Source organism: Heliconius melpomene, chromosome 19 (assembly GCF_056956725.1).
Source record: "Heliconius melpomene rosina isolate 202511_hmr_F chromosome 19, ASM5695672v1, whole genome shotgun sequence".
NCBI classification, from domain to species: Eukaryota; Metazoa; Arthropoda; class Insecta; order Lepidoptera; family Nymphalidae; genus Heliconius; species Heliconius melpomene.
Window position 1 is genome coordinate 7,989,535 of NC_140407.1, and position 26,241 is coordinate 8,015,775.

Here is a 26,241-nt window from a genome sequence, read left to right on the forward strand (position 1 = left end):
AAGAAAATGAAAGAGATTTTTAATTTTAACATAATATTTATTTACAACTTATAATATTACACTTATAAGTACAGAAATGTTAATGAAATGTAAATGTAAGCAATACCAAAATAAATGTTAGATAGTTAATAATTTTCGGAAATAAGTTTTTATGGCACGCTGTTGTAATTCTTTACTTGTAGCTAAGGTGATTAATGTTCATTCATTTTAAAATCCGTATACATATTGATATATTTGAAAATTTATAATTTTATTATAATTTTTAAATGGAATTGTTCTGGAAATCAACAGACAAAGATTAATCAGTCCAATAATCGATATCATTTTAGTAAAAAATAGTTATAAATAAATGTACTGGACGCGAATTTGTGTGAGTGATTACGGGTTTAAATCCCACTGGGACCTATTTACTTTTATAATTTGTCTTCCTAATGTGCTAAGACATTGACACGTTGGCGTGTATTTCGGTTGTCTTGGCAGTTTGATTATGGGACTTATATAAATAGAAAAAGTGAATGTTTTACAATTCTATGATTATAAAGTTATTGAAAAAAATCAACAGTCCTTAATTGTAATTTGTGTATTAGATAAAAGTGTTAATAAAAAAAGATGTCAATATACTTATATAATACCTATGTTTAAACTAGTTGACTCTTAAAATCTACATAACGATACAATACATACATACTGTTATATTCTATAAGCATAGATTTACGTTTTCTCACACCCTGTAGTTTCTTAGAAACAATGCAATCTGGCTCTGAAATCTTGACATGTATTTATGGCCTTTTAATTTATTTCATACATTTTTTTCTCGTTTATCTTCGGTACACTTAGCTATCAGTCTATTTATTACAATCAGTATCTTTTAAATAACCTCGTTTGATTACTTCGAATAGCGTTATTCCCAACTAATTGTATGAATTGCAATATACTAAAAATTTTGGACGTAAAGATAATTTTGGAATTTAGTTTTTCAATCACCAAGTTGTACAAAATTTGAGACTACTAAATTAGTTTTAAAACTATCAAGCTTTGTGACTGTATCGTCTTGAGTGAAATCTCCTCTTAACTCTTCTGTAAGGACATCTGCCGGTACTTCTGTCGTAGGCGCCATATTCACAGCTCGGTGGGTTACAGTCGCCTCGGTCTAAGCAGACCCTGTCTCTTAGACCAAAATGTTCCTTACCCCTGGCTAGTGACAAGCAATCACGTTTTCTGGTGACATCCGGCCAGTCGCAAACGCACGAGCATATGTCGTCTTTGATGCGATTTCGGAAAAGTGTCGGGCATGTGCACCTAATAAAGAATTTTTATGTTAAAATAGAACAAATGACAAACTTAGAATTTAGACTTTAGACTTAGAAGAGTAACAGGAAAGCCTAATCAGTTCTATTATATCGGCATTATATTTAATATTCTATATATGCTACACTTAATATTTTTTTAATCAACTGGTCCTAATTCCCACGACTAAAATTTTCTATAAACATATTTATGACGACGTTTTGTCGATTTTCTGTGGTTCTGAAATCACTGATATTAGAAATTAACTACCAATTTTTGGTTAAATCAAGCTTTATAATGTTTAAGTTTTAATTTACCTTTTCAATTGAGGGGGTGACGTCTGCTCATCATCCAAAATAGGTTCTTCAGTGGGTGCTCTCCTATTCTCTATTCGTTCTTCTTTCCTTTCCTCTCGTCTCTCATCGCGATGCTCGATCCTAGTCCTGGTAGTACTTTGTAATGTGTCGCGTGACACGCACGCACAACGTGTGTGATTAAAGAATAGGATTCTAGCTGCCGTCAAGTTTTTGTCGGGTCGGTTTAACTAAAACAAAAGAAATTTAAATTGTAAATTACTAATAATAATCATGCATAATAAGTGGTAATTATTAGTGGTACTCATTTGTCTAAATAATTTTAGTTGGAAAAAATAAATGGTACTTCAAATTTATAAAATTCCAGTAGTGAACTACTGGAATTAGTTGTAAACCAGTGAAATGTGTGCCTTGAAACTAACAGCAAAATTTTCATCCGTGTTAGTAATTAATAGAAGTAGTAAAACTCACCAAAAACGGTATAGCAACGTATTTTCCGTCGACCGGCGCGCACACTTCCGCCTCGTCGTAACAGCATCCGGCGTCTGGTGCGCAACGGTGTAGCTGCACACATGGTGGCATGTACCTGAAATTATTGTTGTTTTGTAAATAAATGTCATTTAGGTTGATTTTACTAAGCTTTAGGGGTTATGTTTAAAAATGTAACCAATACACTAGAATTTGAGAAACTTCTAAGACTTCAATCACACTACTCAAGCATTTATTCTATTCTTCGTAATAAAGAAACTTTTAATTGCATGATAATGATGCAGATATGAATGATAGCTAAACGTTTTAAAATTATGATGTTGTAAAATGTAAATGTGAAATAGAATTTAAACGTGTAGTCTAAGAGGTACGGTTTTCGATTCAATTCCATTTATATTTTTTTCACAAAATGAAAAAAGTTTATTAATTACTAGTTTTATAAATAAGTGTTTAAAATATGTCATAGAATGAAGATGAAGGGAGAAATATTCCATTTCCTTGAGTTGGAATCCAACCCACAAATTGTCTACAACTAGCCTCGCTCTTTCTGTTTAACTTATATGACAACCAACGAATATAGGTATCTCTTGATACATACTCGTACAAAGGTATTAGGAAATTGAGCAACATTCTCTACTTAAACACTTTCTCTCTAATACAACAAATCTTGTAACGTCGTCGTAATCTTTTGGAAGTGGGTACCTACTTCAAGTTAAATAAACTATGTTTTATTTTGTTAAGGAAAAGTCACTTTTGTTACGTGTTACCTGAAAGTATTCATAAACCTTTATCTCTACCATAAATTAATCAAATTGGAGACGTGGCAAATTTAATGATGTAATTACGTTTGTACCTTCTAAGCTGAAAATGCGTAAAACTAGTCAATATAATATTTAAAGCTAGTCATCACAATACTCAACTTAAATATTTAAATTTCAAGAGAATTCTTTAGAAATTCAAAAATGACAAACTATTAAACGAATGAATAAGAAAAACAGTTTCTAGTTACATCTCGATATTTATACAGAAATATGTAACTGAAAATATTAATTATTTTCTAAATACGAGAATTCTTACGGTTACTATAAGGGCAGTCAATATTCAAACTTACACAGTATCAGCGGCTGGTGCCAGCTTTCTAACGAAGAACCATCTGGGCTGTGGTATCAGGCATTTACCAGATTTGACAACGCTTGCGACGTTTGCCACTGCTCCTTTGCGAAGTAAACTTCTTTCTTCTGGTGTGGCATGAGCTGAAAAGTAAAAATATATTTTTCTATATAATTCATTGAGATAAAGTTTGGTTAAATAAAGTACTTTTTAATTTCGATTCTTGGATATGCATTAGAATAATTTTGTTTTCAATAAGGCAGATGGTAAAAAATGCTTTTATGGTTATGAATTTATGCAATTTTATGATGTATCCCGCATAGAACCACAGGGAGAGTGTTAAGATGCTCTGATCCCTTCTTTCTGCCCCAATTTGGATATATTTGGAGATCATTGAATTCTGGTACTCTGTTGAACGTTTGAACTCAACGCCGCGCCTTACCTGGTTCCAGAGGACGCAAAACAAACTAATTCATTCTTCGGAGTGAGAATCGCACCCAAAACTTAGATGAATATTTTAATTCTCAGATTTGGTCTACTCTGCCTATACATAACATGTGAATACGTGATCTTAAAAATACTAATAATAAAATTACACTTACAATCGTCCAAAATCCTTGGTCTCTCATTTGTAGCGGCAATAGGATCAACAGCTGATACTATAGTGTGTCGATATCCATCTAATCTTGTGAAGGCCGAAGGAGTGACTCCTAATACGGGTCGACTTGTGGAACTGATATCATCTTCAATGGGATCCCATTCTTCGCCGTCGTCGTTAGCGTAATCAACACCCAAATCGGCATCATCCTGGAATTTAAAATAATCGAATGTCACTGCGTTCTCCACTTTCCGCTGAACTCCTTGGCCTCGACAATTTCTTTATACATTACAAAAATATAATAATATTATATAATATATATTTAACAAAAAAATGCATAATAATCAAAAACTACGTTAAATAAATGTTTAAAGACGATAGTAAAATACATATTATTCTATATTAGAACAGACAAACAGACTTGGTATATATAGAGTAGCGATAACCTTTCGAGGTAACCGGTAAAATGTTTTCACTTTCCTTCTGACCCCAAAACTAGCTAGCTTTGGTGTATTTTACACGTTGAAGGTAATGGTTCAATAGGTTGTGATCTTATACATATGTCGGTAGAGTTTTAGCTAATGTTTTTTAGCTAATACGACGTAACCGTATTCCGCAAATAGCAGGATAGGCAGAAGGAACTTGGGAACCTAGTTACTCGACGAATTTAATTATATTAAGATATTTCATAGTATTAAGGCCGTCGTGATACAGTGGGAAATTGTCCGATAGTAAACGCGATGGTTCCAGGTTCGATCCTTTTTATATATTATATAAAACATATATATTTTTTAGCTTATCCCACATATAGCAGTGTAGGCTGAGGAAACTTGGGAACCTGGGAACCTAATGTTAAGAACTTAGAGATGTTATCAGATCTCAGGTAAAACCATGTTTCTAATCCTACACGCTGTAACTCTAACTTCACAAACTACTCTTTACGGTACAAAAGTACACGGTACAAATTTTACATATCAAGCACTTAAGGCACGATATCTTCGAAACTCCTTTGAGTTTATTAATTTAAATTAATAAACTCAAAGGAGTTTATTAATTTAAATTAATAAACTCCTTTGAGTTATAAAAATAATAATAATTCATAATAATAATAAACTATCTTCAATAGTAATATAATTTTATCTGCAACTAGCGGCCCGCTCGCAGTTTTACCCGCGTGAACTATGTTATTATTAATTTCTGTCTCCATGACTACGTCCTAGTGACGTCTATGCAAAATTTGAGACTCCTAGCATTTGTAGTAACGAAGTTTCATACAAACTTTCGACCCCAAAAACAACCCCTTAGAAGTCGAATATTGCAAATTCCCGTCTTAGCGAGCACCTACGTCCTATAAATAACTCCTATGCAAAATTTCAGATTCCTAGCACATGTAGTTTCTGAGATTTCGTGATGAGTGAGTGACCTTTCGATTTTATATATATAGATAAAAAGCTTCATACATACACCTGCTATCATCTAATCATAAAATATTTATAGCTGTATACGAACTAAATTGAAAACATAAGTTAAATATTTCTAATATGATTAACCCTACTTAGCCGGGCGAGTGGCAGCAACGTGCACTACTCAACGGGCCAATTTTAAAACAATTCCTTGTATAGCCCCTTCAGGAGCGCACCAAGAATAGAAATTACACACGTCTGTTTCTTTTCATAACGATTGATTTAATTGCCTGAAGGTGTATTTATAATTAGCCATTTCCTTTTAAAACGTTGGAATTCAATCAGGTGTAAACGTTTAGTCAGGGTAAACTTACTTATACCAGCTTCACGCTGTATCCCGCACATAGCAGGATAGACAGATGGGGAACGTAGTGTCTTAACACTGCCTGCCTACTCTACTTACTTATACCCGTTATGTTTAAATTCATATTAATATATAGAGATGAATATAATAGTTTCTCTGGGCTTACTAAATAGTCTAAATGGTTATATTTTATGGAATATGGAAAAACATATGAGATATTTGTATAGATAATTAGTAGATGGCAAATATTTTTTATTAGTATCTTTATTGATCTTTGGTAATGCCAAAAAATATATATTAATGAACTAGACAAACTTTTTTATTAAGCTAGTGGTATAAAAAAGGCATATCTATTTCATAAATACTACATATAATTCTTTGTTTCTTTCTCAGGGCCTCGAGAATGGAGTGTCTTTACACTGAGCTCTCTCTAACCTGTTTTGAGGGATAAAGCATGGAGCAGTCTTGGTGAAAGTAAAAAAAATGTGATTATTCGCTTTGGTTAGCTATCTATTAGACTGTACCTATTCGTTTTTGCTTATTTACATTCTGCGCCTGCTATTCTTGGAGATAAAACGAAACATCTGAGAAACTATTTATTTAAATTCTTTCAATGCTATCTCTGTGAATAAATCCTAGGCTGTACAATGACATGTATTTGCAATTTTGTACTGTACAAACGCAATTTTCAATCTATTCTTTATAATAAATAATATGCGATTTTAAAGACTTCATTTAGTTTCATTTAGTTTATTTTCGTATCTCGCTTGTCTTAAGCGAAGTCGTGCATTTTTCGCCTGAATTCAAAAAATTCAAAAGGAAAGGGCATAAAGGTCATAAATGTAAAATACAATTGGATCACACCGAAATCTATCGCTCGACTTAGTTATATTGGAAGATTTTCTAAATCTCTAATTAAAGATAAAAAGCATTACGTGTTAGTTTAAATGATTTTCCCGACTCCCACGGCTTTACAACAGTGTCATAGCTGAGTAGTTCAAATAAAATACGTAACCAAATATCCTTTTCTATGCCACAAATAAAGCAATTTATTCTCATTCCCACAATGAATATGGTGAGGTGACAAAACCGGTTCGAATAAGAATTTATGTTGATAAACCGCAAATAAAAGTACCGGCTGTAATGAACTCTATTTTATGATATATTGCAATTTCTTTCATATATGTAGATATGTTTTGTTTAGTCTTTTGTATATTGTGTTAAATAATTAAATTAAATAGTTGATTACTTATTTTAAAAAATATTAGCATTGTGCCCTCCTTCTCTATATAAATTATAATTGTACCAAGTTTCACACTTCTCCGTCCACACAGCTTCACAGTGTTGCACATCGCAGAGTAGGCAGAGGAAACGTAGTGTTAAGATACTCCGTTCCCGACTTTCCGCCTAATATTTCAACATATTGCGTGTTGAGTGGCGAATCTCAAAAGTTCTTCTTCTGTTTCTTCCGTTTACACCATTTTCGTAAAAAATATTTCAGCCTAAGCTCGAGTGTTTTACTTGAAACGTCTCAAAAATTGTATTCTAAGATTGTTTGCTCGATTGAACTTCTTGATTGTTTTAAACGATTAAGGATTTTCCTCAACATCTCACATTATTGACCCTACCTGACCTTTGCTTCCCATTAGCAAACCATGTATACAATTGTTATACTATTAATTATATTTAATGTTGATAAGCTACGGATAAGTAACAGGATTTTCAATGTATTTTATATATATTTATTTAAATACTTAATCTAATATACATATGTATACTTATTTATTTGTAAGATTAATTTTTATACCCGAAATAGTTGAGGTCATCGTGGCGTAGTGGTAGTGCCTAACTATAATCCGATTGTTATGAGTACGATCCCGATCTTGGACTATTATTTGTTTTACTTTCCTTTTTCAGGTAAGATGGAACGCGGCGTTGAGTGGCGAAATAAAACATGAAGCAGAAGAATATTTCAATAAAATATTATTGTTAAGGACAGCTAAAAGCATGCAATGAGTCGTGGATTCGACTCTCACTCCAGGGACTGAAGTATTCAATATATTTATTTCTTCGCTCTGGTAATGAGGCAAAGCACGGAAGTATCTTAATGAACGGAGTGTCTTAACACTAGGTTCCCAGGTTACCTCTGCATATCCCTGCTATATGCGGGATACAGCGTGAAGCTTTAATAAATATTGTGATAGTGTCCTAAAATTGCAATTGCTAAGTAAAGTTTTTAAAATGGAAAAAAGTGGTAAATAGTGTTTTATCTATTGACATTATCTAATTTATCTGTATAATAAAGTATGTGAGACGGTCGAATATATTCAATTCCTTTATATAATATATTATTAATGCAGTAGATATGCAGTCGATAATGTATTAAATAATTATAATATGTAAAAACTCGTTTTTTCGTAAATAATGATGATGGTTTTGCGAAAACTCAATGTGTACCGGCTGTGCATAAATAATTAAAATTGTAATTTCCGCTATAGCATATAAGTGGTAGCGCTATTTGAAATTTATACATTACTAGCGGCCCGCTCGCGGTTTCACCCGCGTGAACTATGTTATTATTAATTTCTGTCTCCATGGCTACGTCCTAGTGACGTCTATGCAAAATTTGAAACTCCTAGCATTTAGTAACGAATGACAAAGACAAATGTCATTAGTAACGAAGTTTCATACAAACTTTCAACCCCAAAAACAACCCCTTAGAAGTCGAATATTACAAATTCCCGTCTTAGCGAGCACCTACGTCCTATAAGTAACTCCTATGCAAAATTTGAGATTTCTAGCATATGTGGTTTCTGAGATTTCGTGATGAGTGAGTGACCTTTCGATTTTATATATATAGATTATTTAATTATAATTTTTTTGGTGCAGGGGCACGAGTGTGTGACTCGAATTGTGATCTCCACTCGAGGAAATAAAATATTTAGTTAAATTTATATTTTTATTTCTTCACTCAGGTGTCGAGGCAAAGCGTGGTTCTATCACTCAACACGCAATGCCTCCAGAATTCAGCGGAAAAAGGAAAGGAGTGTCTTAACACTTTGCAACCCTGCTGTGTGCTGCATGAGGCTGATATATTTATAAATTATGCTTATTTCAGGGCAAGTTAGGTTTTCTGAACTTTTACGCACTGTTCACTCGGTAAGAAAGTAGATGTAAAATCAAAACAGCGCAGCTATTAATTATATTTTGTAACATTTATTTTAAGATAATTTAAAATTATATTTTAAGATAATTGAGAACGATGAAACAATTATCTCACTATAAAACTTTGATAAATTTACAAAATACTGCGCATTTAAAAAAGGGGATTCCCCTTAACAGATTGAGGGAATTTGCATACAGATGCAAGTTGCCTTTAGCGTCGACGACAAGTGTATGCACACATACAGTCTATCCCTATATATTATAAACAAGTTATGTCATAATTCTTTGAAGTAGATGCACAAATAGCAACGAGCACTTAGTTGATAAAAACGATACATCCCGTTACTTTTGTTTATTCAATTAATATTTTATTATCTTAATGCTAATAGTTCTGTAAATAAATTGTGTAAATTTAACGAAATATTATAGTCCAATTTTGGAATAAATATTTAAGTATTTTTTTTATTCAATAAAATTTTAATCTTGTTAATTATCTGTAATATATAACTTGTTAGTGCTACGAAAACTTATTAAAATATCGATTTCGAGCTAAACGAAACCATTATCGACAACTAGTGTTGTATAATCAAAGATCCAATTTAGGCTCTAAACGCGTGTCTGTCCAAAACATTTAAAACGCCACTTAAGCTTATATGGGAAGATTTATTTGAAACTTCTAATGGAAACCCCGACTGTCGTGACCTTTCACCTTATATATCATTCGATAAGGTCAATTGATGCGTTGTGATATATACAAGCAATTATTGTTAGTCGCATAAGTAATTTAACTTTCATGGTTATTTATGGGTGTATGAGCTAATTAAAATATTTGTTTTATTTTTCACGAATTTTTCCGTAGTAAGAGAAAATGTAGTGTAAAACACTTTTTTGTCAACCTTTTTTTTCCCATTAAATTAAAATAAGATCTTTCTAAGAACATAAGACATTGAAATAAAAGAAATTCTCAAAGAAATTTGAAACTATTTATTTAAAGTATTTTTGAGTTTTTTTAATTTAAATAAATTTGATATAAACGATATTACAATTCTATCTCTAATATATACCATACCCTATATACGTATATTGAAGTTTACGTAAATTTTGCATCTTTTAAAATAATTGGAACGCCATTTTGCTGTAATGGATATAAGTTAAATTTCCGCCAGAGTTAAAATTAAAATTATATAAATATTTTTATTTCTTATGCTTGCATTGGGTTATATTTCCTAAATATAACCCAATATAATATTTATATTTTTAAGTTGTTTGCAGAATTAAAAAAATAAAAAATGTGTATAAGAGCTTGAATGTGGCAGGAATTGAACCGACCCCTTTAATCTTCCTAACTAACTAACAACTAATTCAAGCACTCATAATGATTAATTTAAATTTAAACAATATACCCATATTTTGGTTTTTTCCTAGTTAATGTTATTTATTACTATTAAGGTAAATGTACGGGAGTTCGGCAGTTTAAGGCTCTCATAACTTTAAACTATTGTAAATACATTATTAAAGGTTATATGAATTTGCAAATTTTAGTGTGATCAAAGTGGGTCTTTTGACAGTAATTTAATGTGTGAATTATGCGGTTTAACTTAACCTTAATTTTTATATTAATTTATTTGTGGACCTCTAATTTGAACCCTACTTCGTGATAAAATTTAGCTCTGTTTCTAACTTCGTGAGTTTGTGTCCCCTATTTCGGGTCATAAGTTTTTACCTCGCGAGTGAGGTTTTATAATAAAAAAAATTAACACCTTTATTGGTTTTGATTGTAAAGAATTTGTAAATAAAAAAAAATAGGTAGATCAGCTTAACGACATTAAAACTTTTATAAAAAAAATCAAATCAAGTTAAGTCATCTTCACGCTGTATCCCGCACACAGCAGGATAGGCCTAGGTAGATAGGTAGGTAGGTAGGTAGGTAGATAGGTAGGTAGGTAGATAGGTAGGTAGGTAGATAGGTAGGAACCTAGTGTTTTTAAAACACTCCGTTCCCCACTTTCTGCGGAATTCCGGAATCACAGCATGTTAAGAGGCACAACTCAACGCCGCGCTTTGCCTGAAATATAAATTTAAATAAATATTTTCTATTTTCTATACTATTCCTATTTTCATCTCCTGGAGTGGGGATCGAACCCACAACCAGTCGGTTTTACAGTCACACTTTGTACTCCTGCGCCACGAGTAGCCCCAACTTTTATAATTTACAAATTATATAAGCTCAGTTTTAAAAAAACTACATTTTTGAACTTTTATATATTTTTTTTATAAAAAATATATAAAAAAACTCAAAAAGTTAAATTTTTTGAAGCTAGGTATGCCAGTTTATAGAACTATATATTTTCGCAACCAGTTTGTACGGCGTTTTGTGTTTAGTAGGTATACTCGTATATTATATTCTTGAAAAATTCTTGAAAAAATAAAAAGATCTTTATTTAGACTTATAACAAGACTAAGATAAACACTATTAACAAAGACAAAGAAGTCAATGTGCTGATTTTACGTAGATTTATTTGTCACGAAGTTAGAGAAAATCATGAAATGTAGGGGATCTTACTTCGTGTTACTGATTTTAGTAACTTCGCAGTTCTATTTATTCAGTATTTTTTACATTATGTAAAGTAATCATTAACTACCACGTATATTCGATAAAATACACAAAAATAAATTATAAAGGTTGATTAAAAAATAAAATTACATTGGCAGTACCTATACGAATTTAGCTTAAAATTACCAATTCAGGTTACCTTTAAAATAGTAATATACAAATTTAAGTGGACAAAACATATACCGAATTTCGATCACGAGAAACTTTAATAAATACAGTAACTGATTTTAAGCTTTAAATTTAAATTATCTTAGTTATAACATAAATATAAATTTATTAAAAAGTATCTAAGATTTCCCTAATTCGGTAGTAACACGAAATAGCGGACACTTGATAAATAAAATGTCTGCTATTTCGTGAATCGATTTATTGCAATTTTAAAAGAATTTTATGCTTCCATCTATTTTTTTTTTCAATAAAATGTTTTTTTATAGAATACAACAAAGCATATATTCAATGTTTTATTCGAATAACTTATCTTTGTCTTTCTACAACCTTAAGAAATTCTTACGCTAGTCTTACGGTCGCGAGCATCGCAGACACGTTACAATGCAGTTTGTAGCCAACTCTGCGTTTAAAATGTCGCTATACGCTCAATTTTATCATTAAAATATTGTTACTTAGTTTTTAGACAGTTGAAAGTATAAAGATTATATACCAATATATAGTTTCCGTAAATAATACTTAAATTGCTTATTATTTTTACCAGAAGCAAAACTCACGAAACCACGTACTATCACGAAGTTACCGTCACTTACCTTATATCAGTAAAATTTATATATAAAATGTTCTATTGCTTATACACATCGTAAATATTGCCATAAAAATTACACATCGCCCGTCTTGTAGGTAATATTCCACTGAGTTTGTATTATGATAAACTAAAGATACGCGATTACCGCAACATGGAAAGTTGGAATACCAAAAGTCTACTAACATAATATAAGATTTAACTAATATGTTAAGATAACTGTACCGTTTTTGTAGGAATTTTAGTGATTTAGCTCTCCATTTTGTTCTGCATTAGGCACAGACAAAATGTAATGCAATCCCTTATTATATTTTAGTATCAAGAGCAGTTCGTGGCGCAGTTCTGCAACGCCATGCCACCAGAATTCGGCGGAAACAGAGAAACAGTGTGTCTTAACACTAACTAAAACTATTAAAAAAAATATACACTATAGAAATATTGTCTATATAGCTACGAATAAATGTTATTAAAAAATTAAGATCAAACAAGATGAACTAAATATTAAATATAAGTATAATATTATCTATATATATTTAATAATTATATTGACTTTTGACATTATAATCTATTCTAAATGAAATATTTTTTGCACAATCTTTGCTTTTGCTCTTTTTAAGAATTTCAATTAACCTAATTTTTTGTTTCCATATGTAGGTATATTTTAATATTGTGATCTTATCACATATTTGACTATTTTGACTATTAAACATCTATACAACTATTAAATATCTATACTTCTATACTAATATTATAAAATAAAGCTAAATATTTTGTTTGAGTTAAGAAAAATGAGTAATACAACGATTATATAAGGGTTCCTTTTTGAAGGTACGGAACCCTAAATCAAAATTATATATAAAATTATTTTCTTTTTAAGTGCCTAAAGTTTGATCTAGACTCTACGGCTTTTTAATGCAACTAGAGAACTAATTGACGCGTATAAACCGCGTTGCTATAACAACGTTGCTATATAATTCACTATCTTTCTACAAAATTTCTTCCAAATCGGTTCAGCCGTTTTTGCGATTGAATAACAACATTCATACAAACTTTCAAATGTATATTATAGAACCTATTGGTAGAATCGTTGGTACCTATGCACCTACATACACATATTACAGAATGAGTTATAAGCTACATATAGCGAATGGCCAAACTTATGCAACGAATTGATTTTGTATATAAACGTAATAGTATTACGAATGCCAGTTTAATCTTAAGTTATCTTTGATGATTGATTGCAACATGTAGATTTATTTTAGTAACGCCATGGTTATGGTGTACATACTAGTTCTTTTCTATGACTTTATTTATTCATAAGATATAGGCATTAAAATACTCAAAAAAAAATAAAAATTACCATATTACAAAGATATGGAATAACTGTGAGCGGTCTTGTTATTTTAAATTATTTCTTATTATTATTACTATTTCATGTTTTTCAATCAAATAAGCTTTTTTAGGCAAATCTAGTCTCAAATTATTGTTAATTTTTAAAAGATAAAGTTAGCTCTATAACGCATTTGTATTTGTAGAGTTTTATTATTTTCACATATCTACTATTCCAATTTTACAAGATGCACAAAAATCTCAGTTTAAAATTATGGAAATTGAGAAATTAAATTTAGGAAATGTCACTAGGTTTAAATAAAAAAAACCGTGTTGTTATTAAAAATAGATTAATAAATTAATCTTTTAATGTGAAATACAAAACTGAAGAGTTTGTTTTGTTGAACGCTCTAATCTAGGGAACTACTGATACGAATTGAAAGAGTATTGGATAGTTAATTTGTAGAGAAAGTAAGGTATGTTACATTACGTTAATTGTATCAAAGATTAGATTACACTTAGATTTTAATTATTTTCAATACAAAATATTCAATTATTTCCATTAGAACATGCGAACGAATCCGCATGCAAAAGCTATATAATATATTAAAATTGAGAGTTACTAACAAATTATTAAACGGGTTACTAATTTAACTAAATACACAGATAAAGTTGTTGATAATGTCATTTTGTGTGTAAGATTACGTTAACTATAATCAGTCGGTTTTAATAATAGTTTAAATGTGGGTGCGGTTTTAGCTTGCGCTTTCGTAAGATGCAATTAAGTAGCTTTAAGCCTTAGCGCGCACTGGTGACTTTTGTCACGGTGACAATAAATTTTTTGTCACTGACATGTCACCATACTTTTCGCGACTGCGCGCACTTGCGATGACAGTGACGAAACTTTTTACATTTGATAAAATGGAACTCGAAGAGATGGTTGTCTGTGCACTTATATTAAGAAATAGAAAAAAAAGCAAACGTAGTAAATATTGGCTTTCAACTTTTCATTTGTCATAGAGCAATGGCCTCAACTCAATTTCGTCAATCAGTATTGTCATTGTCTATTTTATTTTCATGAAAACACACGTTTTGCCTTGGTGATGAACTTGACGCCATTCTTGAAATAAAAATTCGGTGCTGCAATGCAACACGCTGCTGTTTCATGTTTATGCGGAAGACGACTAGTATGGAAACCGCAAGGGGGAGGGCGAACGAAGTGACATTTAGTTGCTAATGCGCGCACGGGCATACAAATCTATGGACGCGGTGACAGTTGCGTCACCGGCGTGTTGCCGTCCTCCGCGGACAAAAAGTCACCCAATTGTCACGTATCCAAATGCGCGCACCTTCATTAAGTGTAATGTACACGGTGACAGTGACGCAACAGTCACGGTGACAAAAATCACTAGTGCGCGCTATACCTAACTGAACAAATAGTAAGGTAGTAAGAGATCAAAGTGAATCAAGGACAGTAAGAGCCTATATATTATATTGTTTTAATTTACTAGAAACTATTAAATTAAAAAAATATATATTCTTGCTGTAGCTATCACACAGCAGGGTAGGCAGAGGGAACCTAGTGTTAGGACACTCCGTTCCCCACTTTCCGCTGAATTCTAGAGCTAGGCGAAACTCAACGCCGTATATATAATATATATATTTCCACTAAAAAAACGTATAAGCATAACATGTAGGTACGTAGGTAAATGATGAGATAATGTTTCCACATTTTATCACGGACCAAGAGACTCGTTTTTATCATTAAATACAACCTTGCAGTTCGTACTTATACATATAGATACGAAAAATAACCTGTTAAAATTATATTTTACTTATTAAATGAAATACACAACACAAACATTAAGAACACATAGACATATGTACATATATTTTAGGCCAGTCAAGATCATATTTAGTTTAAATTATGCGTATAAATTTAATTGTGTTTTTTTTTTGTTTATTTAAAGAACAAAAATAAGTTATCAATTGCTAATAGTCATTGCAGTAACTGCTTTTTTAAACAATGGTCCCTGTTATGTAAAAAACTATAGATAAACGGTAAAAAAAATATTTAACACCACCACCAGAATACCTTACTTAAAAATTATTAAAGAAACCTTGAAACCTTGGACCCGTATTTCTTGGTATGACCATAGACTTCTAATCACAATGGGGATCTCATTTAATAGATTTGTGAATAGACATAGCTAAGCAGCTTTGCCGGTTAAAAAAAAAACAGATTTAATCAGAGAGAAGTGCAAAGCTACTTACAATAACATGAAAAATAAACTAACCAACTGAATATAGAAGAATGTTAGAATGCTATAAATCGATCACTTCGTATACCTATATGACACTCGTCTTATAGTAATAAAAATAAGTAAACGTGAACGAACGACAGACAGACGACTGTGCACACTTTTAGCTATATTAATAACCACAATGGCAATACAATGAATTGTTTTATTATACATTTTATTTTATTGTACGTTTTATATTACCTGTAAGAGTGTTCTTTTTTATTTTTTTCCTCTCTCTTGTATCATAAGTGGGAACTTTTTATATTAAAAACTATATGTTGTTATGTAATTTATCTACAGATACCTGTATACCTGTATGGGTGTATCAAATATATAATAACTTAATATGTTAATTTTTAGCACTATAATTCGATTTTACAGCAAACTGACAGTCGGACTAAAACTAACTTGGCCAGAGAGTAGACGGAAGGTTTGTTAATATTATGCTTTTCAATTAATACACTTAGTTTTAACTATAACTATGTAATAACAATTAAAAATTTTAATTTCATCCACTTCTTATTATTGAATTCTCCTACTCATCGTGTAATGGGTCCAGCGTACGGCGGAGTGTCTTAACAGAAAGTTCCAAGGTTCCCTCAGCCCTGCTATGTGCGGGATACAGCGGGAAGCTTATTACATTATGAACACAAAACCCTTATTTCTAATTTCTTTGATCTTAGTCTTACCTAAACACAATTACATAAGGCATTTCACTTATCCTTGGACAAATAGCCATAAATCTTGTACTCTGTTCAATTCCAAACTAAGGCTACTTTGAATAATTTAAACTAAAACGTTCAGTAAACATTAGTATGCGAGTGCGCGTACTGTGAAGGATATTATCACATCAAAGGGAATGGTAACGGGAAATTATTGTATTGAAATTTTACTGAAAGGCCGCAAGGAGTCGAAATTTATTATAAGATTTATGTTTGAAATGATTTTGTAATAATAAGTAAATAAGTAGAGAGGCCGTCGTAGCGCAGTGGCACAAGCTGTTAACTGTAGTTGTGAGTTCGAATGCCACTCGGGGAAATCAATTATTATTTCTATTTATTAATATTTTCATTTCTTAACTAGGCAAAGCGCGGCGTTTAATCCCGCCACTCATCACGCAATGCCTCGCAAATTCGGAAAATGTGATACGTAGTGTCGCAACACTAAGTTCTCTCTGCTTACTCTGATGTAAGCGGGATACAGCGTGAAGCTAAGAAATAAGTCAATTTCATTATTATAATTTCCCTGCTTCAGTGAAACAAAGCACCTTACGCCACGCAATTAGTCAAATGTGAGCGAAAATCGGACAATGGAGTTTCTTGGCACACAGCAGTTCTTCTGTCTGTCTCGTTATTTGGGACAAACCAAAAACAATAAACCTATATAATAATACCTATATTAATGAAAGTCAGTGGCAAGTGCCTAATTATACAAAAAAGGCTCTCATGACATTTAAAAAATGTTTATATTTTAAAAATTATATTTCCATTTCTTGGCTCTGGTGTCGAAGCAAAACGCGGTTAAGTTCTGCCACTCAACAGCCAATGTCTCCAGAATTCGGCAGAAAGTGGAGAACGGAGTGTCACCCTGCTGTGTGCGGGATAGCGTGAAGTTCATTTGATTTGATTTTTTTTAATATTATAGGTTTTTATTATATCTGAAAACGACGCTTTATCTGAAGAAGGAGCATGGGGGGGCGTACCACATTTCTTTTTTGTTAGACGCTGTAATGAAAACATGTCCGCACATTCTATTATTTTACTGTTACATTATAAATGTTACACTCGTGCCATGTTACCATTACGTCTAATCATATCTAATCAACACAAAGTAAATGGGCCCTACGTCAGCAACGCATACAATTCATTCAATAATTATATTGACACTAAACAACTAGCCAAATGTTTCTTTAGTTAAGCATTCGGTATTTTGTCTAATTTCGACTGGGACACTAATTAATATTTTTTCTTATATTTTCAGTCCCTCAAGTGAGAACCGAACCTCCACTCATTGAGGTCAAACACCATCTAAACCAAAATCTTGCTGCATTTGTAATTTTGTATTTTTTTTTAAATATTAAAATTAGTGAATGTTGTTCACTATTCGATGATCGTTTCGATCGCATCTTTTGGCATCTCCCAACGTTTGGCAATTTGACCGCCCGTTGCATCTTATTATAAAGGCGTGATCATCAAATATTTTGTTAAATTTAAAGTTATAAAATGTATTTCTCATATATTTACAATTACTAATAAACACCAAAAAAATCGATTCAAAACAAATATTATTTAGCTTAATTAAGAAAAAGTAAGTAGAAGAATAAATTTATACGTTGGAAAGACCAGGTGTTTTCTTTTATTTAAATTGTTGCTAAGCATTACCAAGTACAGCAGCAGGATGTAGGAATGTACAGAAATCACGATTTAGAGCAGACTGGGTGCGCGTGAGTGTTTTAATAAATGCTATGGGTGGTTCCATGAATATTACTATTAACTGTTAATTTTTAATATTCTAGAATCCTTAGAAATTTATGCTCAAATATATTCTATGAATAAAGTTTTATGTAATTAAGTGAAAAAGCAGATAGTATGTAAAGCCTGCATAATTGGGAAAAGAGAGGGAGTTTAGTGTTAAGACATTCGGTTCCCCACGACGGCCTCTGTTAATTTATGTGAAAAAGTGTGTTAGTGTGTCTTTTTGTGTGTGTGTGTGTGTGTGTGTGTGTGTGTGTGTGTGTGTGTGTGTGTGTGTCATCTATAATATTTAAAGAATGATTGAATGAATGAATTTAGAAATTATTCCCTAATTTATACTTTATGGATCTTTTAGACATTGTTTTTTTTTTATTTTAATACTTTTTCTTTAATTTTTAACGGTCTAGCCTGGCTCTACGTCAGGTACAAGAAAGAAATTAATGACTTTTTCCTTATTTTTTTTTATGTCAGTAGTATTTTTTTAAAATAAAATATAATATTTTTAATAAAACAAATATGGCCTTATAAAATTCATGATATCTTTTCTAAAATTAGTCGAAAAAGATAGACTTTTAAATTATGTACATATATACATAACTCACAAAACAATTCTAAATTATATATTATATTATATTCATATGATAACTAGAAGTTTAAGAAGTATTTACCTCACGCAGACGCAGTGAACTCGTGACCTAAGTCTTACTAAGCCCAACCCAATGTACACCTAATACCTATTTTTAAATTATATTCGCGAGCACAGACGCGGTAATAATATAATCGTAAAAATAGTACAGTGCAAAGACTTCCTTCTATCTTTATTTTAATCAACATCATTGTTCTTTTGGTGTCTACTATTGAAATAGTCAGTTATTTTAGTATAGAGTTGTTAGTGGTTGCTTTTTTCTAGGTAGGCAAAAGAGGCTAGGTAAAAGAGAAGGGCTAATATAGAATCTGGTTCCGTTCGTCGGCCGCAAGCCGAGGTTAGAGTCCCAGCAAGGGACGCCCTTAGCGCTGTCGGCATCCTCTAAAGCTGCCACATCATGCTTGGAAATTTTTCAGGGACAGAATACCCTCTTCCCTATCCAACCGATGCTGCAGTATTGGTGTTGACTTTAAGGTCGAATCAGCGATCAGACCTCAAACGTAATGCAGTTAACTGCACCAGGTAAACGTTCTCCAAAATTGATTCTTCTCTTAACTCTCTCAAGACTCTTCGATGAACGTTATCAACGTCTAAACACCGGTACGCTGGTCATTGAAAGGCATTTTCACCCATAATAAAACTTACACGTTAAAAGTATTTTAAACAAATAAAAATATATACTCAGAAGCAAAATCAAAGGAAAGAAAAGAAGTGTAATTTATTTATGTAAAAAAATAACAATAAATGTTACCCAATAGTTGGCTGACCGGCCGGGTTGGGGGACCGACGCGGTTAATTTTAACTGGACGATCACACGAATGATTTACAACTTATGGAGCGATACCAATGTAATTGTTACGGGCGACGCGACGTCCTTTGTTGTGATTCTTGTCATCTGCTATGAAATTAATTTGTTTTGTTTGCCTTTTTATTTGAAAAACAATGTTTTATTTGATGAAGCGGAAAACGAAATTTTGTCCCTTTCAAATATGATACTTTCAGAATGGCAGGTATTAACGAGGATGTCACGGTGAGAATGAAGAAGAACGTGCTCAGCTGGTTTGGGCACGTCGAACGAATGAGTGATGAAAGAATGGCAAAAAAGATTTATGACGGAAATGTGAGCGGTAAGAAAAATAGGGGGAGACGTCGGTTGATCTTCGAAAACAGTATCAAAGGTACTAGAAAAAATAAAGTCACGTAAAGAGCTTAAGGATCCCCCGGAAGGCATGTATGAAGAGGTTGATGACAGAGGACGAGGCGAAAGAGTGAGAGAGAGAGAGTGGTAGAGACCATGGCGTTTGGCGCTCCGTTCTCTTTGACTACCGCTAGGGATATAGCGAGAAGCTAGATTAGATTATTAGGCAATGTGAGAAACTATCTTTTTTTTACATTAAATCTACTTTCTTAATAGCGTGATTTACAACTTATGATAACAAGATAACTGTGCCTATACAAATATATGTAAGTACAGTACTTACATATATATATTTGTATAGACACAGATCGCAAGGCTTAAGCTGAGTAAAGTAAAATTTAATCGTTTCGATGCAAATCACAACTCTTATTTATTTCCATTTGACCACGCATACAAAGCCGCGTGTAATAATTAGTTATCATATATAAGTAATTAATTAAAAACGTATGCAAAAGTATTTCCACTTTAACCTTATAAATGCGTCGCACGTACTGAAATGTGAATGGCTCCTAACAGTTGTAGAATTAATAAGATGCTTTAAATAGATTAGCTACGCGTTTTCAATAATCAACGAGCGTCTATAGTTCACTGTCTCTACAATAATATAATACAAAACATTCGATACTCGGTATCGAATATGTTTAATTCGGATTTAATTATTTTATTTAAATGAATTTAAGTATTTTTTTGGTGGTTTAAAAACAAATTCATCTGGAAAAGAAATCTATATATATAAAATCGAATGGTCACTCACTCATCACGATATCTCAGAAACTACAAGTGCTAGGAATCTCAAAATTTGCATAGGAGTTATTTATAGGACGTAGGTGCTCGCTAAGACGGGAATTTGCAATATTCGATTTCTAAGGGATTGTTTTTGGGGTCTAAAGTTTGTATGAAACTTCGTTACTACAAATGCTAGGAGTCACAAATTTTGCATAGACGTCACTAGGACGTAGTCATGGAGCAGAAATTAACAATAACATAGTTCACGCGGGTGAAACCGCGAGCGGGCCGCTAGTATGTATATATATATGTAATAGAAGGCAGTGTGGTAAGTTGTCCTTCAAATACTTTGTTTTTCATAAAAGCGAACGAAGCAAACGCCCCCGTTTTTCAAAAGAAGTGGGAGCCCCCTAAAGAAATATATCTTATTTTTTCAGTCCAATTAGATATTATCTCAATATCACGCAATATCTCTAAAATTAAGTAGAAATTGAAAAACGGAGTAATACACCTAAGTTTATTCTACCTCGAACTTATATAAACAAAAAAGAAAAGAAAATTTCATCTTATGATACTCACAAACTTGTTATTAGTTATGTTTATACTAAAATAGTAATTATACGACGCTTTTAGAGTTTTAGTAACGTAGTAGTCATTCGTTTAATTATAGATCTTCTTTATCTTCATTGCTAGTGAGTTTTACACTATAAAGCTAACGTTTAAATAGTTTCTCTAATCAATTTTGATGTGTGAAACTCTCATGCGATTTCTTTTATGTTGTTTTAAAATTTAAATTAGAATAATTATAAATTAATAATTTGAATTGACTAATTATTGCACGTTTTAAGCGGTATTGATGCATGGTAATTCTTGTATATAGTTATATTTTCTATTTTTTTACATTTTGAAAGTGTTATTCCACACATAGGAAAGTTAAATACTTATTAATTATACGTATAAAAATTTGAACGTAGCGGGATTTGAACCTGCGCCTCTTTAGAATCGTCCAACCGTCCGTCTTGGATGGTTTCCAAAGAGGTGCGGCGGGTTCCTTTAAACCAATGAAAATTTCATAAACTTTGCGCTTGCCTGTCACGACCTGTCTACCTCTCACGGTTGCTTAAGAAATATTTTCCTTTCTCAGCTCCAAAAATCTGGAATAGATGAAAACCGGAGATGGAAGTTTCTTAGCGCCTCTGCCCTATTAGATCCGGGAGATTTATAGAAATAGAAAATTCTATACAAATCCTATAGTTTTCTCTACAAATCGTAAATAAATACTTAAGGTAAGCCAAAGATCATATTTAAGACGCTGAGGCGAAACTCGGTTGACATTTATGCGCATGAGTCATTTTCTCGCAATACACTTGCTGGTAACATAGCTTGTTGCGGTCATTATTTAATAGACAGACAGACAGACATAAACTTTTTGAGACGTATATATTAATACGAATACAAGTTCGCGACTTTGCTTGCGTGGAGTACCTATAAAACGTAAAATTCGGTATTTAACAGTTCTAGTAGGTCTCTATGAATCTCAAGTAATCCTCTCTTAATGATTCCCCACACTTCCCACGAAACCTGCCAAATTTCAGCTCTCTATGCGCATTTGTTTTGGCCGTGCGTTGCCCGCCGTCCGAGTTTTATATACTTATACATTTGTACACAGAATATATAATATAATTTAATTACCATTTTTAAAAAAACAAAGAATGTTGAACTTGCAAGTGGATAAAGTTATTTAAGATACAACTAAAGAAAATATTGGAAAGACATTCGGCTTTTTACTGAAGAATGACAAATCTGTTGTATAGAATCTTTAAAATAGAAAGCTCCCGACACTGGCTAACTAATTTGTTATAGAAATGACAGTGTCAAATTACTAATTTTTAATTAGCCACCTTTTTGTAGAAATAGTGATTAAACTATTCGCGATGGTAGTAGGTTCAATCTCAATCTCTCAAATTAATTTTAACGCCCAGCCATGTTAAAAATTTTATACATAATTTCCCTGGCTATTAGAGGGATAAAGCGTGAATTTGGTTTCCTATCTTAAAAATTAACACTAAAATAGGCAAAAACTGGAAGCATATAAGAAATGCATATAAAGACAGCAATTTATATTATGTAAGTATGTTTCGATAAAATATAATCAAGTAGATTTTACTACCACTTTTAATGTGTGCATGGAGGTGCATGGAGTGTAATAAAGCCTATGCATTTTATCATAAATTGTCTCGAATGGAAATCGAATTCGTGACTTCCTAACCACGAGGCTGTATTATTTATAATACTGTCTAGCTTCCATTACAAATGGGTGTTGTTTTATTATTTCTAAGTATCAACAGCCTAAATATTTATTTTTTCCTGCTAAATTGGATATGAGAAAAGGAAAGTATCATCCGAGAAGTTTAACTTTGCTTAGTGAAAAAAACTCTTTCGCTTTCTGAAACTACTATGCAACTCTCATTTTGACCGCACATGATAATCATATGATCAAACTTCAAAAGCTCAACGGCTAGTGGAAAAATAAAAGATTAATAACTATGAAATACTGCTATTGATCGATCAAAACATGTCTAATTGTGGGTTCAAATTTCACTTAGGAGTTTTTATCTGCTTCACGCTTTCCCATTATAATAGGGGAACACACTAGGAGAACTTAGTGTTGAGACACTCCGTTTTCCTTTTCTTGCTCAGCTTACAAATAGGGATCGAACAGACAACTATCGCACTTACAGGCAGATGTTGTCACACTGCGCCAAGAAGGCCTAAATTAATATTTTTTATCGCTTCATATAAATATAAAAAAAATCTTTCAACGTCTTATCGATATTCATTCAGTTATTCACACATTGTTTATTAACGTCATTTATCTATACATTTACGATTATTACGAAGAGTTATATGTAATATAAAAAAAAAATTGTATGTTATGTTATTACGTTGGTACGTTTATTTTTTTAAATTAAAATAAATATAAAATTTTCACTTATCTTATAACAGCGCAATCTTGATAAATTAATTATGAATATTTATGTATGTTTAACAAATTTTATATGGTTTCTTCGAAATATTTTAATTAAATCGACATTTTAGTTTTAATGTTTTTTTTTCATTGGCACTTAAAATATAACACAATTTTATTATTTGATTCAATAGATATTGAGGCCTGTCGCACAGTATCTGACTGTAAGGGCAATGGGTTCGATTCCCACTCTAGAAATCGAATATTTTTTTTTCCTCGCTTTGGTAACAAGACAAATCGCTGTGTTGAGTTCCACCATTCAACAAACAATATTTCGAAGATTGGGAGAAGATTGGGTAGGACAACGGAGTGTCATAACATTAGGTTCCCTCTGCCTATGCGCTATGTACATGAAGCAGCGTGGATGCAAAATAATACAAGTTTTATATGCAATATTCTAATTAACATTTCTTAAGTTTATTTTTATACTAAAAAGATAAAAACCTAATTGTCTTCAATTAACGTAAATAAAGCTTGATATTTTTTGTTACCTGCTTTTTAAAAAAGGTAAAGAAAGCTTCGAAACGTTTTTAAAACACTTAAAAGTTTTTAGAGTCTAATTAGCTCGTGCATCCTTTTTAGCGTATTCTTTTCTTAATAAGAAAAAAATATTTGTATACAGGTAGACTTAGAAACCTGATTTACTTATAAAGAATCCTCGACTTAATTGATGGGTAAACTCTTTCAGAGTGTAATTAATAAAAAATATTTTATTTAAGCGCCATCAAATACAGAAAAAGTTAAATTTAAAAGTAAATGTTAAAGATAATAAACTCCTAAAGGGTTTCTTATATTTTTTTTGATAATAACCTTCTCGTTACGATAGCAATTAAGAAGAGAATCAACGAAATTGGTCCAGCCAGCATGCAATGACTAAGGAAAATAGAAATGAATTTTAATATAATATAAAGATACTGCACCAAATTAATTAATACAACAATAATAACTCACATCATCGTTCCAATCACCGTCACTGTAATCTTCCCTATCACTTTTATCATCTTTTAAATTCTGAAACTCCTGAACAACTCCTTTGAGCTGGTCGTCACTTATAGTTCCCCACATTTGCATCGCAGACAAGAGCTCCTCATCTTCATCTGTCAGTTCCTCCGGCTTGAGAGAATTGAGCCTATCCAATTTCGCGTACAGCTTGCTGTTGAACTTTTTGGACGGTGCTATGGTGAACTTTTCGAGTTTTTCATATATGTGGTTTAGTCTGTCAGCGAAGCTCGGCTGGTCTGTCATGTATGCTTGTGTTTCGTATAGAACGAGCAGCGTGTATAACGCGTAACGCATCATGCTGCTGCCGCGGCGGGACGACGACTGGCCACATGGCTCGACTGTAGGGTACGCGAGCGTGATATAGACTTATTAGCTTTTGTTATCAAGACTATATATTAAGTTTTAATAGATATTTCAAGAGATATTTTTGTTCAACTAAAGCTTCTTTTTTTGTTATTTTCGATGTTTTTTTTTTCGGTATATTATTTTGTATTAATTTTATATATCTATGTTATTTTTTTTTATATAATAATGTAAGTTTAGGTTGTAAATTTAAAATAATTATGATATTTTTTTGCAAAGCGTACATAAAATGTAAATTTCATTATATTGAAATTAGTTTTGGTTGGTTATGGTTACCCTACTGACCAGATATATGTATAGGTATCTGGGATATATTAAGAATCGAGACGGGTTCCATTCATACGCTTCTGGATTTCGAGCCAGGAGCGTTGCACTTATTAATCTACTTATATTGATTACCTGTTCAGCACTCTCGTTTTCGTTTATTTTTAAAACTTTTTTTATATAATTTTAGGTACAAAAGGTTATTTAATTTTTTATTATTATTATTTTTTTCAAACAGATTTTTTGTTAAAATAATATTGCTATAGATAGATATAGATCTGACCTCCGTTTTGCAAACAGAAAGATTGCGTGTTGAATAGCTGATTTTAACGCCGCACTATATTATACCTGTTTTTTTTTTCTTGTAAATTACAAATATTTTATTTATCTTGGATGGTGGCCTTAAATTGCTAAGTCATTTGATCTTTATAGCGTTACATATTAACAAAAAAGCCAATTATTATGCATAATAAAAAACGAATTTATATAACCTCTACATAATATGTAAATTAATTGGTTTAAATTATTAAAAATGTGATCTGATATTTGTTGATTTTGAAACTTTAGAAAAAGTTAGCATAAAAACTATAAAGGAAAGTAAAAAACCGGCCAACCTTCCGTATTATTATCTATAAAAACGGCAAGTAAATTATGTATGTTGTATGGAAGCCAAATAGTGTTAAGTGTTTATTTTATTCTATTATTTAGTAATTGTTGTTATAGCGGCATCAATAATTTACGATTAATGAGATACAACCTGACGACAGAAGGAGAGACAGACAGGTGGCGTATTAGTATAAGTTACAAGAGAGA

At 31.8% G+C, this 26,241-nt stretch overlaps 1 protein-coding gene and 1 long non-coding RNA gene across 2 annotated transcripts; one reads left to right on the forward strand and one right to left on the reverse strand.

Annotated features, from left to right (window-relative positions):
* Window positions 1–16: 16 nt before the first annotated feature.
* Window positions 17–25,142, reverse strand: LOC146528600 (uncharacterized). The gene is made up of 6 exons (XM_085202974.1): window positions 24,751–25,142; window positions 3,803–4,007; window positions 3,202–3,343; window positions 2,073–2,187; window positions 1,605–1,831; window positions 17–1,299 (listed from the first exon to the last, which is right to left on the reverse strand). The coding sequence occupies exons 1-6, from the start codon at window positions 25,096–25,098 to the stop codon at window positions 1,029–1,031; spliced, it is 1,308 nt and encodes a 435-aa protein (XP_085059100.1). The 5' UTR covers window positions 25,099–25,142; the 3' UTR covers window positions 17–1,028.
* LOC146528601 (uncharacterized) lies at window positions 10,172–10,981 on the forward strand. The gene is made up of 2 exons (XR_014879122.1): window positions 10,172–10,633; window positions 10,666–10,981. It is a non-coding gene; the product is annotated as an uncharacterized LOC146528601 (long non-coding RNA).
* Window positions 25,143–26,241: the final 1,099 nt, after the last annotated feature.

Bases quoted from the DNA above. Each gene is read 5' to 3' on its own strand.
- LOC146528600 (XM_085202974.1), bottom strand. From the start codon at position 25,098: ATGATGCGTTACGCGTTATACACGCTGCTCGTTCTATACGAAACACAA. The intron at 3,344-3,802 runs GTAAGTGTAATT...TTTACTTTTCAG, and splicing joins ACCAAGGATTTTGGACGATT to CTCATGCCACACCAGAAGAA. The intron at 1,832-2,072 runs GTGAGTTTTACT...CTTTTGTTTTAG, and splicing joins ACGTTGCTATACCGTTTTTG to TTAAACCGACCCGACAAAAA.